The sequence below is a fragment of the Tetrao urogallus genome (assembly GCF_951394365.1).
Source record: "Tetrao urogallus genome assembly, chromosome: 3".
Lineage (NCBI taxonomy): Eukaryota > Metazoa > Chordata > Aves > Galliformes > Phasianidae > Tetrao > Tetrao urogallus.
Genome location: NC_136815.1, coordinates 49,825,943 through 49,842,483, shown reverse-complemented (window position 1 = coordinate 49,842,483; position 16,541 = coordinate 49,825,943). Strand labels below are relative to the sequence as shown.

The window sequence follows — 16,541 nt, the reverse complement described above, 5'->3', positions numbered from 1 at the left end:
TTTTTCATTGTCAGGCACAAGGGGTGTTTGTTATTCCAGTTTCTTGGAGAGGAAAGGAAGAAGAGATAACCTTTTAGACCTATAAATTGTCACAATTAAATGCCTGTAATAAAAGCCAGTAGGGTGGAGAACAAACTCAGAAACCAAAGTTGTGTCTTCAATTTTAAACAAGAATTGGAGTCTTAATGCTTTACTTGGATATGAGGCATGCATAAGCTTAAGCTTAGGATTTTTAAATCTTTTTGATGATATTGTCCAGCTCTGCACATCCTCTGCTTGCTTGAGTTTTTCTGCAGGGGAAAATGGGTGGAATAAAGACATTTTCTCTTTTCTTGTTTTTCGTTTTTGCTGGTATAAGCGTGTTGATTGATGCTTCATAGGTCTAGGTCTTCAAGGCCTAGGTGCTTCATGTGGTATAAGAAAATATAGAAAATTGCATGTTATAGTGATAAGACTGAGTAGCTGTTAAACGTGAATGACTACAGACAGTTTGTGATGATTTAGCATCAGTCTGAGAAAATACTGGAGACATTTTTGCTAGACAGAGGTGAAATGGAGTGCTTCATGGACAAAAGATTGGAGTAAACAGCTTAAATGTAGCTTAATTTATGGCTCATTAAAATGGTATAATCGCATCCAATTACCTATGCGTAGCTTCAGATTTTGTTATATGATTGAGTTAATAAAACCATGTTTCAGTGACAAACTTCCATGTGTGTTCAAGCTTCAAGTTGTAAATGCCCAAGGTTAGTCATTGAGCACAGATAAATTTGGATAAGATTTTTTTTCTTTAATTAAACTGATGAATTCCCTTTTAGTGTTCTTAAAAAGGAAAAATAAGTCTGTCCGTGCCATTTTAAGTATTCTTTCTTTTTTCATTTGGTTTTATTGTCATTTTGTCTGATTAGTCATCTGCATATGTATCACGTTTGCAGCGTATGATGCTACTGAATGAATAATTGAAATTGTTTTTGCTGACTACTGCAAAAGCCTCCTCTTCTTTGAGTCAGTTCCTGAGCACTTGTGATTTCTTAGTTGGTATCTGAGGGTCAAAGTGGTTGCTTTAAGATGGAAATTGATCTGTTTGGATCCTAAGACGTATTAGTAGATAAAACCTAAATTTGCAAAGAGAAGTTGCCTCTTTATTTAAATATAATGTATAGCTTCTGACAAGATGACCTGAGAAAAGAGAGTAAGATGGGGAATTCTCTTCCAGCTTTCTCAACAGTGGAAGTGGATGCTGTAATGATTTTTGGCACGTTGTGATCTACATCCCCACTGTTCATAAGGATTTTCCTATGCTTTATTGTCATTAACTTGCTTCTCAAGGAAGTCTCAGAAGTGTGCAACAGTCACCAGTCGATCTGCTTGAGTGGCAAGATGGTACCTGACCAGATCCTTTTTGTTTCATCAGCCTAGTCTCAATTTAAAGAATTACTGTTGCTCTTTCTCTTCAAACCAAAGCAGCAGCATTTTGTCAGTATTATCAGTCCTGGCTATTGACGTAGACACTGTTAAGTCATCTTCTTAGCTTGCTGCTTTCTGTTCTGAAGTACTTCATTGTTTTTCCCTTAGAGAATATTACATAAGAAGTTGCAGAAGAGTTCTGTTGTGTGCTCGTGCTGGGGTCCTAGCGGAGCCTATCTGCTGGCTGGAATTTCAGCTGTGAGAAGGAATCAAGGAGCAGAGGAGCAGGATATGTGATAGATTTGAATAAAAGATTATTTGCAGCACAGATGAAAACTAAATGGAAGCAAACTAAAATGGAAATTCTATTGGAACTGTACTGCTTGTGACAGAATGTGTAAGTCTGGAAATGTTCTGCCTCATCTCTGCAGACATCTTCTGTGACTCATCTAAATCCCAGAAGTCTTTAGGATGTTTCAGGATGCTTTCAGGTTATTTAATATGGTCTGTAGAAGGCAGCCCTCTTGCTTTCTAGACTCCAGGTGGTAGAGAGATTGGCATCAGAAAGATTTGTTTTTTTGTATTGTATAAGGCAATTAATTATTTCAGTGGGATTATTTTATTCCTGACTCCAACAAGTGCGATATCCATTTTGATTTTATATTTTTGTGATTCTGCAATAAATCTAGAAATTTTAGAAAATATGCTCTGTTATGGAATGAGGCTTTTTTGGAGCTGAGGGGTCAATTTATTTCCAAGGAATTAAGCATAATTGTTAAATGTTACAGATCAGTATCTCAAAGACATGTTGTAAGCCTTTCCAATTCTCTTTTGAAGAGCCAAGAACATAATTTCATCATGTATTTTAAAAATTAGAATTGGCATGCAGGAAGTATCCCCACTGAGACAGGAAGCTGTTTTCATCTCTTGGTGCTGTTCTACATATCATAAGTCTTTGAAAGAGAGAGCCTTCCCTAAGCTTCAGACAGATCTCCCTTGTAAACCTGGTCTGATAGTCGTAAGAGAAGGGGGGAAGGTTTCAAACAAAAAGAGGGGAGATCTAGCTTGGATGTTAGGCAGGTGTTCTTTTCTCAGAGTGGTGAGGCGCTGGTGCAGCTGCCCAGAGAAGCTGTGGTGCCCCATCCCTGGAGGCACTCAAGGCCAGGTTGGATGGGGCCCTGGGCAGCTGGGCTGCTGGGGGGCAGCCCTGCCCATGACACAGGGTGGGACTGGGTGGGCTTTAAGGTTCCTTCCAGTACAAGCCATTCTATGATTCGGTTACCTTGCCTTACTCTCATTCAAATCAGATTATAGTCAAGAAGCTGATTCAGGACTTGGTTATCTACATCTGCCCTATCTTTTTTTCTTACCCACTTCCTCTCTTTTCTGTGCAGCCTAGCCCAGTGTAAACTTTCTCTTTTCTGTTTTTTTGGTGAGTACTGACAATAAAGAAATGACAAACTTGCCAAAGATGTGCAGGCGAAATTGTAATGCCATTCATCTTGACAAGGATGTGTCTCAAAGAGCTTGTCATCGTAGGATGCGTTAGATTATTTCATCTAATTTTTGACTTCTTGCTTCCTTGGTCTTCCTGATCTTCCCATGTGTCACAATAAAATTTAGTAAAAAAGAAACAAACCCCAAAACACAGAGTTGCAGATACATACATACCGAAGAAAAATTCCTCAAGTTTAATTTAGCTTAGAAGTGTGTAATAAAATCCTATTTACCTGACAATCAAGCGTCAGAGTTTTCTCAAAGCACTAAGAAAAGAATTAATTCAACTGTGCTCCTGATATTTATAACAACAAATGTACGTCTATCCTTGCTTTTTAAGAAAAGTACAAAGATGATGATTTTTAAATTAGGAGCTGATTCAGAGTAGCTTTTGAGATTGCTCTTTCAATAATCAGTAGTAGAAATACTACTGATACTCATGTATATATGACAAGTCCTCCAATCTTGAGGACTTTAGAACTTGTCTGAAAATGGGCAAAGAAAGTTTATTTTTTAAGGCTATGCTTACTAGCTAAATGTACCTATTATGGAGATGAACTCTTGTCATTTAAATTCTGTAGTAGAAATGTATTGAAGGGCTAATAACTATGGTTGATATACAGTAATTACACCTCTTACAACTCCCACTATGGATTCCAAATAAGGTCAGTGTATGAAAGGGAATTGAATGAGGCGTGCAGAAGTATTTATAGCTACTCTTGGAATATATCATTGTATATTCCAATTATGTCCTTGTGCACAGTCTTGGAAATATCTGTGTCCTGCACATGGATATAAAGGCAGAGTGTAATCTATCCCCATTTTCTTCTTTTGCTAATCACAGTGAAATAGTGTCTACAAATATTCTAATTGCAAGTCCATCAGTTTTTCAAGTGTGGTGAGAGCTCTTCCCACATGTGATGATAAAAAAAAAATCTTAAATGAAGTTGAACTTTGCTGATTGTCTTCCACTTTTTCACATAAAAGCTAAAGCACTTGTACTTTGTGCCTTTGGTCTCTGCTCTTTCTTTGGCCAGTAACCTATTTAAAGAACAAATAGACACACTGCTGTCTAGGAGACAGTCATACAATGAAGAAATGTATATAAATATTGAATAAAAAATGTTGAGAGTTTACAGATGTAGTGTTAACGATCTGAAGCTTCACTTGGCAGGACAGCTAGTAAGTCTCTGCACCTGGAGTAATCAGGTACTACAAGTAGAAAGATGCAATTCTATTAATTTTTGCAGTAAAGAAAATTTGGCTGGCACTGAGGACTTGAAAGGGTTCTTGGTGGACCTTGGTATCTCATTAGAGGTAATCACTGCCCAAACCCTAGCAGGAGGGAAATGGCACAAAATTATTATTGCTAGTCCTATAGGTCATGTACTGATAACCAGGGATTTAACACGAGCAGAATGCCATTGAGACCCCTTATCTTGCCATCACTGATGTTGGTGGAGCCATTTGTGTCATATTTGAAGGAGTCTGATTCCCTGTTAGATTTCAGTCTATGGAGAGTTGTCATTATCCCTAAAGAAAACCTCTTCCTCCTTTCCTTGTCACAAAAGGTATCTCTTTGCCTTTGTTGAAGATGTAATGTGTTCACTCATTTTTTGCGTTTGCATCTGTATCTAGACCAGACAAATTATCCTTCAGAGACATCTGTTCCAGTTTCTGCTCACCTGCAACTCACCTGGCAGTTGCTGGGCAGGTACCACTAGACCTATGTTATGTTACTATGCATTGATAATTCTTTGCAGTTGTCTGCTGTGTGCTTTTTGTAGCTAGACTACCGGTGTTTGCACGAGGAGGAAATCAGACTGCTAGGGCACCAGGGACCCTTCCTTACTCTCTGCTCTCCAGCAAACAGAGCATGTTGAAGTGCTTGCAGGGCACCAGTCATTCCTCATTAGTTGCCTACATGCTGGCTCTTGGCCTGTGACAAATGTGAAGTAGGTTTAGCTCTATGTCCTGTTGTTTGTGCTTTGGAAGCACATGAATAATTTTGACAGATTGTCAGGGTAGTGGCAGAACTAAATCAAAACCTATGATATTTAAGGGGACGTGAGTGGATACCATCTTCCGGAACACTGGACAGATGGAGTTGAAGATTACCCTGTTATTATTGGCTGCCAACCAAATTGCGTTTTGTAGAAGTGAGCCTAGCTTGCCCTTTTGCCTTTTGTCCTGATGCTTTTCTCCAGAATCTACTAAAACCAAAAATGAATGCATCGATTCTTTTATAAACTCCAGTGAGAATGTACCACCTGGGTGCAGGTGGGGGTTATCTTCTACCTTCAGTCCATGGAAAAAGTTGAATGTCATTTAGTGTGGGTTTAATAAGCAAGTCATATCTGTTTCAAGCTAGGATTTGTGTTTTCATCTATTTAGAAACTTTGTGACTCTCACTTTGCAGGGTGGCTACTTCTGCATAACCATCTGTCCAACTCACAGGAGCTAGCGCTGCTTACAGCCACCACAGTTCAGAATACTGCTAACAAAGCTCTATGAGGTGTTGAGTCTTCACAGATCTCCCAGGATGCTAGAAACCATTCCATAGTTCCCAGGAGCCAGGTGTGATATAACACAGTTTATTGTGGTTCATTACTTGCTGAGACTTTTTTTGTATTTCTGAGTCCTTGCTGAGAGATAGAATATTCTCTAAGTGCAAATGCAAGTTAAAGATCCAGGGTCTGTTGTTGCACCAGATAGATTGGATGTTGTCTTAAATAGATTAAAAATATGTAAGAAAGCTGTATCTGGAATAGAGGAGGTGCTTTAGGTGATTAGCTCTTTATAGCTCTTCTGGATCACTAGGGTAGAAGGTTATTGACAATGCACTTGATTGGATTGTTGTTGCATCTGTATCAGTAGGCACAAATTTCCAACTCATCGGATCACTTGTCATGTCTCTTGCTTTCTGAGATAACATTTAATCTGTGGGAGAGAGATGCATCCAGGCAGGCTGATGTGTGATATCTACTTCATATGTTCCTCTTCTCTTTTCAGAGCTGTCCAGCCCTTTTAAAGACCAAGTCAACTCTGCTTCTAGGTTAGTGTGTCACATAGTGTTTCCCTCTGTTAGGATTCTGACAGCTCAACTTCCAACTGAAAATCAAGATCTCTGCGTAGAGACGTGGCGCTTCTACCAAGTTGAAAGTTGAAAAGAGTGAGGAAAAGGAAATTTCTTAAAAGAGTATTTTTGCAATTGGTTTTATTTTTTCTTTGAGAGAATTTTGTTCATCTGCTGATAAAACAGTTTTAATTTAAAATAGTTTTGCGAGTGACCGATGCGAAGCATTTAAATTTGGGAAAACGTAAATGTTTACTTAACTTCAGGAATCCGTGAATGCCTCCTGCTTTTCTTCGATTGCATAGAACGAAAGCTCTTGGGCTTTCCCTGTACATTAGGAGTGTAACCTTCTGTGGCAACTGCTCACATTCACCATTTGCTGCGATCAAATCTATGCTTCTGCTCCTGTTTTACAACACTGCTGTTTTTCAACAGTGCTTATATCTAGGCTGTATCCTAACAGTGTTTCTGTTTGTCCATTCTGGAACTTTTTGGCACTTGACCCTTTCTGCTTTAGCATTTTAATAAACAGCTCAAGGGCAATACAAGAGCTAGCAGCATGTTGGGCAGTGTTACTTGGCCCATTTCATTGTTGGAATAATCCTGCTTGCTCTCTAATGTTCAACCCACAGAGCCACGCAAAGTGAAATCCAGCTAGAGACAGCCATACGTCATTGCAGGTTGTTGCTGAGAAAAAAGGTTACTTGCTGTGCTGTCAGCTGTACTGTTTAAAAACTCAGGGTTTAGGGCTCTCTAGGTAGCTGAAGGGTATGACGTTGTAAGCTAGACTGCAGCAGATCCCTTACAGAATGAACGCTCAAATTTGGCTGCATCACTTGGAAGATAAGTCTTAGAAAAATTTCTTGTGAATTAGAAGCGATGATTCAGATTGGTTTTGTGTTTCCTTTGTGACTTCTCTTTTATCCCAAGTGCATGTGTCCCAGGCATTTGCTTGTGTTCTTTTTATCATCACAGAATATACCCACTGCTCTACATTGAATATGAATCAAGTTTACCCTTTAAAGGCCATCAATGGTTTGGAAATCTTCAGCTTAAGAGTTCACGCTTTGTTTACGAAGATAAATTCATAATTGTGTTTAAAACTTCTAAGAATATCTACCTGTGTTGTCTCGCTTTTTAAGAAACAAGTGAGGGAATTCAGAGGTGAGGATGGAAGGTTGATGCTGACTTAAGATCTGGTTTGCTCATTTGTCAGATGTTTACCATTTTTTAAAATTTGTGACTGGTTTCTTTTATCCTTGTAAGCTCTAGGGATGTATATATGTGTATATAAATGCTACGGTTGAAGTTAATAGTTCTTAAAGATTATGGTGAATATTGGAATAAAGAATTCCCAGAGCAGTGCTAACTGAATTTACTGAGTTGAAAGTAAATCTTTGTGAAATTTTACTGTTTGGTTTAAGAAACCTGTATGATTTGGCTATGTTTCTGGATACAAATAATGCTATTTTTTAAAATCTTTCCTGTAAACTAGGCAAATGGTGGCACGAAGTTTACTGGACACTTTGAAGGAAGTCAGTGATGATGAGAGAGATTGTATTGCTGTGTTGGAGAGAATCAGCAGATTAGCTGATGATTCAGGTAGGTAGCATTAAACATGTTACTGGCTTAATGAAGAAATATCAGAATTGCTGAAGGTGGACCAATGTCTTCTCTGTCTTCTTCAGTATTCAGACTAGGTTTCTGCAGAATGTAATAAAATGCTGTGAAGTTCCATTTCTCTGAATCATCCCCACAAAGACAACTTTTTTCCTTGCTCTTCAACAGAATTGAACTTCTTCAATGTGTGGAACTACCACTTCCCATTGGTATATTTTAAAATAATTTTTAATGTACTGTAGCTACTCAGCAAATCTACATGTTAATCTTAGATTTGTAGATAAAGATGAAATTTATTGCTTTGAAAAGAATCCTGCAAAGCATCCGTGCAAAACTCCTACTAGTTCTGACAAAATTTGAATGCTGAAGTTATTCTTTTGCTTCCTTTTGGGAAATTTAGTAGTGAAGACAAGCGAGGCAGCGGCAGTAGGGAGGTGGCTGTTGCCCCCTGTACTCAGCTCTGGTGAGGCTGTACTTTGAGTTCTGTGTTTGGTTTTGGGTCCCTCACTGCAAGAAAGACATTGAGGCCCTGGAACATGTCCAGAGAAAGACAAAGAAGATATGAAGGGTCTGGAGCACAAGTCTCATGAGAGCAGCTGAGGGAACTGGGATTGATCAGTCAGGAGGAGAGGAGGCTCAGGGAAGACCCGATGACTCTCTACAAACTACCTGGTGAGGTGGGAGTTGGCCTCTTCTCCCATGTAACTAGCCATAGGAAGAGAGGGAATGGCCCAAGTTCTGCCAGGGGAGGTTCAGATTGAAGGATATTAGGAAAAATTTCTTTTCTGGAAGAGTAGTGAGGCATTGGAAGAGGCTGCCCCAGAAGTGATGGAGTCACAGTTCCTGGAAGTATTAAAGAAACATGTAGATGTTTTACTGAGGGATTAGTGGGCAGTGTTGGTGGTAGGTGGCCAGTTAGACTGGATGATCTTAGCAGATTCTGTGATTCTATGAATTGATAGACAAGATGTAGGTATAAATAATGAATATAAAGACTCTAGGGATGTGCTTTTGCTGATATGGTTGCTCTGGGTGTTTGGAATAAGAGGCAGAAGTAGGAAAATAATGAAAGAGAAATTTGAAAGAAAGGAAGAATGCTTTGAAGAGGGAAACTGAGGGGAAAAATTATGTGGACAGTGCTGCAACAAAATTCTAGGTTGAAGATTCTCTAGAAAAAGTTAAAAGACTTGAATTTAACTTAACCCAGTGCTGATACAATTCAAGAAAGAAAAAAGGCTTTAACAGCAAAACATCAGAGAAGATCTGAAGTTTGTTCATTTATTGCTGTGTGAATGATATGGAGGGTTTGAAAAAAAACCTTGTATTAAATCTTGTATGAGGAGAAAATTTGCTTCTTCTGTGTAAGATCTGTTAGTTCTGCCTTCCAGAGCTGCAGAACATAGTGCTCTAAGGGTAAAAAAAAAAAAAAAAAAAAAAAAGTATCCTGTAAGATCCTACCTCCTTCATTTAAAATGCACATTTTTGTTTTTGTGAGCTAACATCCTTGTTCAGCCAGGAATGTAAGCATTATATAATTGTATTGAGTACTTCCCCAAGGATTCTTAAGGAGGAAAAATAAGTTACTGTTCATTTGGAATTGAATGCCTTCAGTAATGAATAATGACATGCAACTGTTTCTACAGCACTTCCCTAGCTAAGCTCTGCTTCTGAAATCCATATATATACAGTGCTTGTTTGTGCGGTGGTCCTAACAGCTCTGAGCACCAGGAACTTGCTGAAGTTTCATTTTGACTTTGGAAAATAGAACAGATCTGTATAGGGGAAAATGACCTTGTGGAGTGATTTTGTAGCCATGGACTTTCCATTGGTGACCAACTAAGTGTGTCAAACTGAAGTTTGTTTAGCTAGAGATGGAATGAAAGCCAAGAGCTGAGCTCAAATCAATTTGTTTCCTTTGATGGGGGTGGAGTACATTTTTAGTCAGGGTTGATATTTTCTCAGCATCCGTAAAAGCAGCATTTCAGGCTTTTCCTGCATTGTAGAGATTGTCTTAGATCTGCCAAACTAGTAGCACTGGATTCTGCAGCTGCTGCACAAATTAAATTTCTGCAGACTTAACTTCATGCCTCGAGCAGTTGCTGCATTGGACTCAGTCTGTTTCTGTAAGACAGGTAATTAGAATATCCTTATGTCTTAACCCATACCAAAATTAATTTAGGGAGCTCAGTCTATTTCGTATTTTTATAAATCATGTTCTTCCACAATTATTTAAATGCTAGTATAGATTTGTTTTGTTACGGTTGCTGTGACTAGAATTATTTTTCAGTTTTCTCATGTCTGATGCTTTTTTCAATTTTTTCTTTTTTTTTTTTTTTTGCAACTTGCACTGCAAAGTATATAATAACTGAATTGTTTTCTAACTCTTTGGGGGGTGTTTTCTTGTTCAATCAAGTTGCAGAAAGTGAGACACTTGGTTTTTTTTTTTTAATGGTAGTTGACATATTGAGGTTTGAATTGAGAAATGCACCTGAGATACACAATATCTGTGTAGTCTTTGCAATGCTGGTGTTATCTAAAATGGAGGAACCATGGTGAATTTGAAACAGCAACCATCATAAAGATGCCTAAGTAGTCTTTTGCCCTGCTAATACTTAATGTATATAATCAATGAAACTTATCATGGAATCATAGTATCATAGAATGGCCTGGGTTGAAAAGGACCACGATGATCATTTAGTTTCAACCCTCCTGCTGTGTGCAGGGTCACCAACCACCAGACCAGGCTGCCCAGAGCCACATGCAGCCTGGCCTTGAATGCCTTCAGCGATGGGGCATCCACAGCCTCCTTGGGCAATCTGTTCCACTGTGTCACCACCCTCTCAGTGAAAAACTTCCTCCTAATATCTAACCTAAATCTTCACTGTCTCAGTTTAAAACCAATCTCCCATGTCCTGTCTCTCCACCAACAGCTGTTCATCCTCCTGTTTATGTACTCCCTTCAAGTACTGGAAGACCACAACGAGGTCTCCCTGGAGACTTTTGAAGTCTTGTAGCTGGAAGATGTTCTACAGACGTGGTTTCTACCCAAAGTCAATATGCTGGGTTTTTTTTGTTGTTGTTGTTTTTTTAAATGAGTTAGGACTGCAATAAGGCAGCTATTTTGTTTTCTGTATGCGGGCAAGAGAATTTCAACACAATAATTGCTTTTATTCTTGCACTGCGGCAACACTCAAAGAATCTAAATGACATCTTTGTTGTGCTAAATGCTGCATTGGTGTGACATAAAAATTAATCTTCACTGGAAATAGAACAGGATCCAAATAAATGATTTCAAGAGGGAGGGCACAGGAAGAAACTGTATGCATTGGTATGATTGACATGGATCTTGACACACCAATTGGCTACAGCTCTTGACATACTGGTAGGCTAGCCATGACCCAGATCTTTGAGGTATTATAACAATGGCACAAATCAGCTCTACAACAATTAAAAAAAAAGAAAGAAAAAAAAAACCAAAATTGATGACATAATTCTCAAAGAATGGTAAGAAATCACTTGGACTCTTCAAGTGGTCCTGCTTTAGAAAAGTTTCTGTGCATGTGCCAGCTTAAAAAAATTGAGTATTGCTTCTGGAATACTAAGCAGTGTTTCAACATTGTTATGTCAGCAGTCAGTTTGTGGGTTGTGGGTGAACAATGAGTCTCATGAAATGCGGTTTGTGAAGAAGAGTTTGATGTAATTACATGTACAAATTGTACAACGCGGATCTCTTCCTGGCAGGGCATTTTGGGTGCTTTCTAATGAAGTGGTTCCAGGTTGTATTCAACCTTGCAGCTTTTAGATCACTAATATATTTCTAGTGAAAAAACAGTTCAGACGGTACTGAAAATGAGATGCTCTCAAAACAGTGCTGCCAACTTTGAATGGGAATTGCTGCACCCTGCTGTAAATGGCATCAGAGAATAGCTGCTTCAGTGGTAGTTGGGGAGCAGTATACCTTTTCTGTTGTTTACCCACTTATTTGCCTCACAAGCTTTTTCTTCAAATCTCACTTGCTTGGAAGTCTTATTCGCTTTGGTTTTTGTTTTACATTTCTGTAGACAGGTATTCCTGCTCAAACTCTGATTTTTGTTGTGTTTTTTATTTTTAATTTTAATTTTAAACCCTTACAAACTTTGGAAATCTCTGTGATCTTTGGTAGTGAGGTCCCTAGGATAGTTACGGCTGAGGTAACAATTCGATACCTTGTATTGCTTTCAAATCTACTATTTAACTGCTTTGCAATTTCTGTCATTCTTGAGGGATGCTATGTATGCCACTTAAATGTTTTTCTGGTGGCTTTGAACTCATAGATGTTTGGTGCATGACAAATATTTATTTATCCCTCAGTAACCATTGTTAGTGTTAAAATGCTTGTGTCTATGTTAAAACAGCTAGATCTTCATTCTCAAATATGGACTGGTGACAGTCTTGCACGAGCTCGAACAAGGCCCTTATGTCTATCTCTATCACTTGTATAAATTTGTATTCAAACTTTTTTTTTTTAACGTAGTCAGTTTTGAATGCAGGTTGTAAAGCAAACTCATTTTTAGAAACAATTATTAGACTAATTGGTCATTAAGTTCCGAAGCTGTGTAATCAGCCTCAGTGAGATGGCCTGGCAACCTTAATTACTTAATAGCATGTTTAACCTGTATTAAGCACCATTCCAATCAAATTGCAGTTATTAGACTGTGAGGTGCCAACAAGGCCTGTCCAACAGCATGTATTTCAGCTTTCTATTTAACAAAGTCTTCATATTTAAGAGAGATTTCTGATAGGGCTAATATTTCCTTTGCCCAGCTGTCAGTAGCTCCAACTCTCTTCTCCTTCATTCCCCAGTTTTCATTTCAGCAGTCTTTCATACCCTTTCCCCCACCTCCTCCTACACAGTTTTTTCCTTTGTTTGTGCAATCCTCTTTTGTCTCTCCATGCTTCTGTTAATTGCTAATGGTGACTTTCCGTTCTCTCATTAGTTGTTCTGTACTTCACTCCCGACCTGCTGATCAGTAACAAAGTCTATTTCTGCTTAATACAAAGAAAGAGCTTGGCTAGTGAAGCAGTGTGCGAATCAGACACATCGGTCTTTCTGATGGATCCCTAAGCTAAAAGGTTGGGTTTTGGTTACACAGTATATTTTGACTTGTCTAGATTCTCTTTGGCCTTCAAAAAAGGAGAGGAAGTTGGAGGAACAGATGAAACAAGAGTGAGAGTCATCAAAAGGGAAAAATTTAGTTAACATCAGAAAGAATAGAAAGCAGGAGTGAAAATCATATTTTGTAAGGAAGGGAATAAAGTTTGAATTGATAAACTGCAAACTTTGTTTAAATTCAGCTTTGACTATGTAGATGATTTTGACTATGTAGTTTGAAAATAGACAAGTGTGCAAATGCAGACCTATGGCATTATGTTGACAGATTGTCATCTTCTGTATGCCGTGGACCTTACACTCAAGCTGAATAGGTAAGTGAGCATTTTTCAGGATAGGCAGGAAAGTGTTTTTCACTTTGCTTGTTTCTGCGTAGTACACGCAAAGCAGTATTTTCAGTTGTCTTTAATTGCTTTTTTTTTTTTTTTTTTTTTAAGATTGAACATGTAAATGCAAAGCTGGACATTTTTGTGACTTCTTTGTCACAGCTCTCAATGAAAATAAATATTAATTTTGAGGTATACTTAAAAACATTCATGAAAATTGCTGGTTGAAGCAGCGCTGACATCACCAGTAGTTGTTCCTCATGCACATTTTTTAACCACACGAAAACCTCACAGCCCCTCACAAACGTAGAGGAGATTGATTGCTGCTTGTATTTCAGAATGGTCAGTTTGGGATAATGAAAGTTTTGCAGAATTTCTTCCAAACACTGTATGTGTCGCAGAATAAGCTGTTGTGAAATGAATCTTGCTGTGAGTTGATTCTGGAATAATGACTTCATTTACAAATAACTGTTCTGGAACAATTAGCTGGTATTATACTATGAAGGTCTGCAGTAATCCTCCTTTAATTTCCAGTGTGCAGATAACCTTCTGCTTTCAGGAGGCAGTATTACTTTGCCAAGTAGAAAAAGTACTGTTTCAAACAAATGGTATGACTTTCCAGAGTGCTTAAAATACTAACTTTTAATCTGGACATGAAGTGAAATTCCATCCAGATTTTGCTTGTATTTTGTGAATGCACTTGTCCATGCTGTGTTGAACTTATGCTTTAAGAAACTGCATTGTAATAATTTTAACTGATCCTTACTTCCACAGTCCCTTTGCTGTGCTGATGATCAAGCCATAAATTTCCTTTAAACTACAGAAGATTTAAGATGGCAGACACTGTTACATGTTGAATCTTGCTGGAATCTTTGTAGGAGCTGCCACTCAGCCTTTATCGGAGCAAAAGATGAAGCTGAGAAATGAATTAAGGGAATGAGAAAGTGCTGGATGTTTAGTGGGAGTTTTTGGCATTGCCTTATGTTTCCTAAAGACCAAACAACAAAAATTGCATTACTGTAACCCCATCAGACTGCAAGATTAGACTCTGATCAGTACAAATTGAAACATATGCTTCAACATTTGGAAGACTTAAGCTGTAAATTGGGAAGGCTAAAGATCAGATTTTGCATAGCAGCACTAATTCCCTGGAACAGCACAAAAGGCTTTTTTGATAATGAATTGTGGTGTTGCATTACAGAGATGCACACAGTGCTGGTTTGTTTGTTGGTTTTAATTGAACTTACTAAGATTGTGGAGCCATGTGCATAGAAGTTAAGAAATGTAAGAACTAAGGTGCCTCCGTGGTTCTAATTCATGAATTTTTCAAATCTTTAATTGCATCATCCCATCTGTCTGTGTTCCCTGCAAACCCAGAGCTTGCTCAGTAGCTCAGGAAGAAGAGGGCTCACTTGACGTGAGCTCTTCAGTATCGTCACACAGCAGGGCCACTCTCTTAAGTGATGATTAATAGATGAATCCTGTTCTGAAGAAAAAAAAAAAAAAAGGCACTATTGCTGTCTCACTGCTTCATAAAAAAATTTAAGGATTCATTTTCACAGAAAACCCAATCAATTTGGGAAGTGTTGCCATCGCTTTATCAGTGTTTGAGCAAACTATAGAGGTATCAAGATCAATAAAGTCTGCCCACTTTGAGTGCCTGGTGTCTAAAGCATTGTAAGCTTGATATGCTTAAAACAGAGCTCTTGGGTTTGATTACAGCGTTTTCTTCAGCTGTGAAACCAGAATTAGGACTCCAATCAAATGAGTAGCGTAGAATTACTCAGTGAAGAGTTTGGCTTAAGCATTTTACACATCTTCACATAAGACAAATCAAGTTCGTTGGCAGTATTTTGCTTCTTTCACTCTGTTCTGTTAGTAGTATCACAATAAGGAGTCCATAGACTCTCTTTGACTATTTACTTGCTTCCATCATCAGAAAGTTCTGCTGTTCTACATAACTGTGTGATTGTAGAGGGAAACTAATCTAATTGCCAGTTCTTACTGTTTAATCAAGTTGCTGTGGTGGGGCAAGAGCTGTGTCAGCCAGATCTGTTTTTTGATAGGGTTTGTTGCCTGGCTGCAGGAGCAATTGCATTGGCATAATGGAAAGGCCAGCTGCAAGTTTTGGACTTGGGAGGGTGGGAACTGCCTGAAGCAAATTTGAATACAGCTCAAAAAGCACTCCTGCTAAGCATGAAGCCTCAGCTGAATTTCTTTTCCTCTTTCCTACTACCCTCCACAACTTCTCCTGCTACCTCCCACATCTCCAGCAAGCGTCATCTTCTCTTTGCTGCAGGGAATGAGGCAAGGGACCCAAGATGTGGGAAGGAGATCCTAGAAACAAATGTCTTGACACAAGCCTCTTGTATCTTAAATCATGTCCTGGACATGTTTTGAAGTAGCAGTCTTGCAGGGAAGGTGGGAGGAAGTTCTTCAAGTTCTGGCATGGAATTATAGAATCACAAGGTTGGAAGCTACCTGCAAGGTCATCTTGTCCAACCATCTTCCCACTATCACTGCTACCACAAGCACTAAACCATTATCTTGTAGCTCCTCATCCAGACGCCTCTTGAACGGCGACTCCACCACCTCCCTGGGCAGCCATTCCAGTGCCTGATCACTCTCTGAAACAAGAAGTTCTTCCTTACGTCTAACCTAAACCTCCTCTGGTACAACTTGCGGCATTTCCTTGTGTCCACTTTGTTGCCTGGGAGAAGAGGCCAAACCCCTCCTCATTATAACCTCCCTTCAGGAAGTTGTAGAGTGCAATGAGGTCTCCTCTGAGTCTCCTCCAGACTAAACAATCCCAGCTCCCTCAGCCACTCCTTGTAAGACTTGTGCTCCAGACCCTTCACCAGCTTTGTTGCCCTTCTCTGGACATGTTCCAGGGCTTCAGTGTATTTTTTTGTAGTGAGGGGCCCAAAACTGAACACAGTTCTCAAGGTACTCACCAGTGCTGAGTAGAGGGGGATGATTACATTGGGCCCTGATTCTGATTTTTTTGTCCAGCAAGTTCCAGTTTCTCATCCCATTAGTTGTTAGCCTTACCTCATCATTATTCACCTCTCAGCTCTCCTTTTCCAGCCTGTTGGATCTTCACCGTGCTCTGTAGTTGTGTTTCAATGCTTTTTACAGCTTTTGTGCTGTCTGCCTTAGAATTGGAGGTTTTCTTCTGTTTTTTGTCAAGGTGCTAGGCAGTGAGTTACAGAGCTTGCAGGACAGACTGACTTCATCTGCAGACATCCACATCACTCTGAGGTTGGTTCATCAGCCGTTTCAGAAGAGCTCTCAGGCCAGGGCCATGCAGTCTATCTGCAGCAGTGGTGGCTTTGAAGGGACTCCCCTTCTTGCGCAGTTATCTGTGACAGAAGTGAGGAGTCTAGGCTTTATCAGTTAAGAGGACCAGAATTCATCATTGGATGAAGTTGGATGATTTTGCTGCCTTTAATACTATAAACAGCTG

General features: G+C 39.1%; 1 protein-coding gene across 1 annotated transcript in view; it reads left to right on the top strand.

Moving 5' to 3' along the window:
* The window catches only part of PPP4R1 (protein phosphatase 4 regulatory subunit 1), a gene marked incomplete at both ends in the record, with an annotated part of 54,545 nt that overhangs the window by 16,058 nt on the left and 21,946 nt on the right, over positions 1-16,541 (top strand). The window contains 1 exon segment of the mRNA XM_079533879.1: positions 7,476-7,582. Within this exon segment, the coding sequence (XP_079390005.1) occupies positions 7,476-7,582 (107 nt within the window).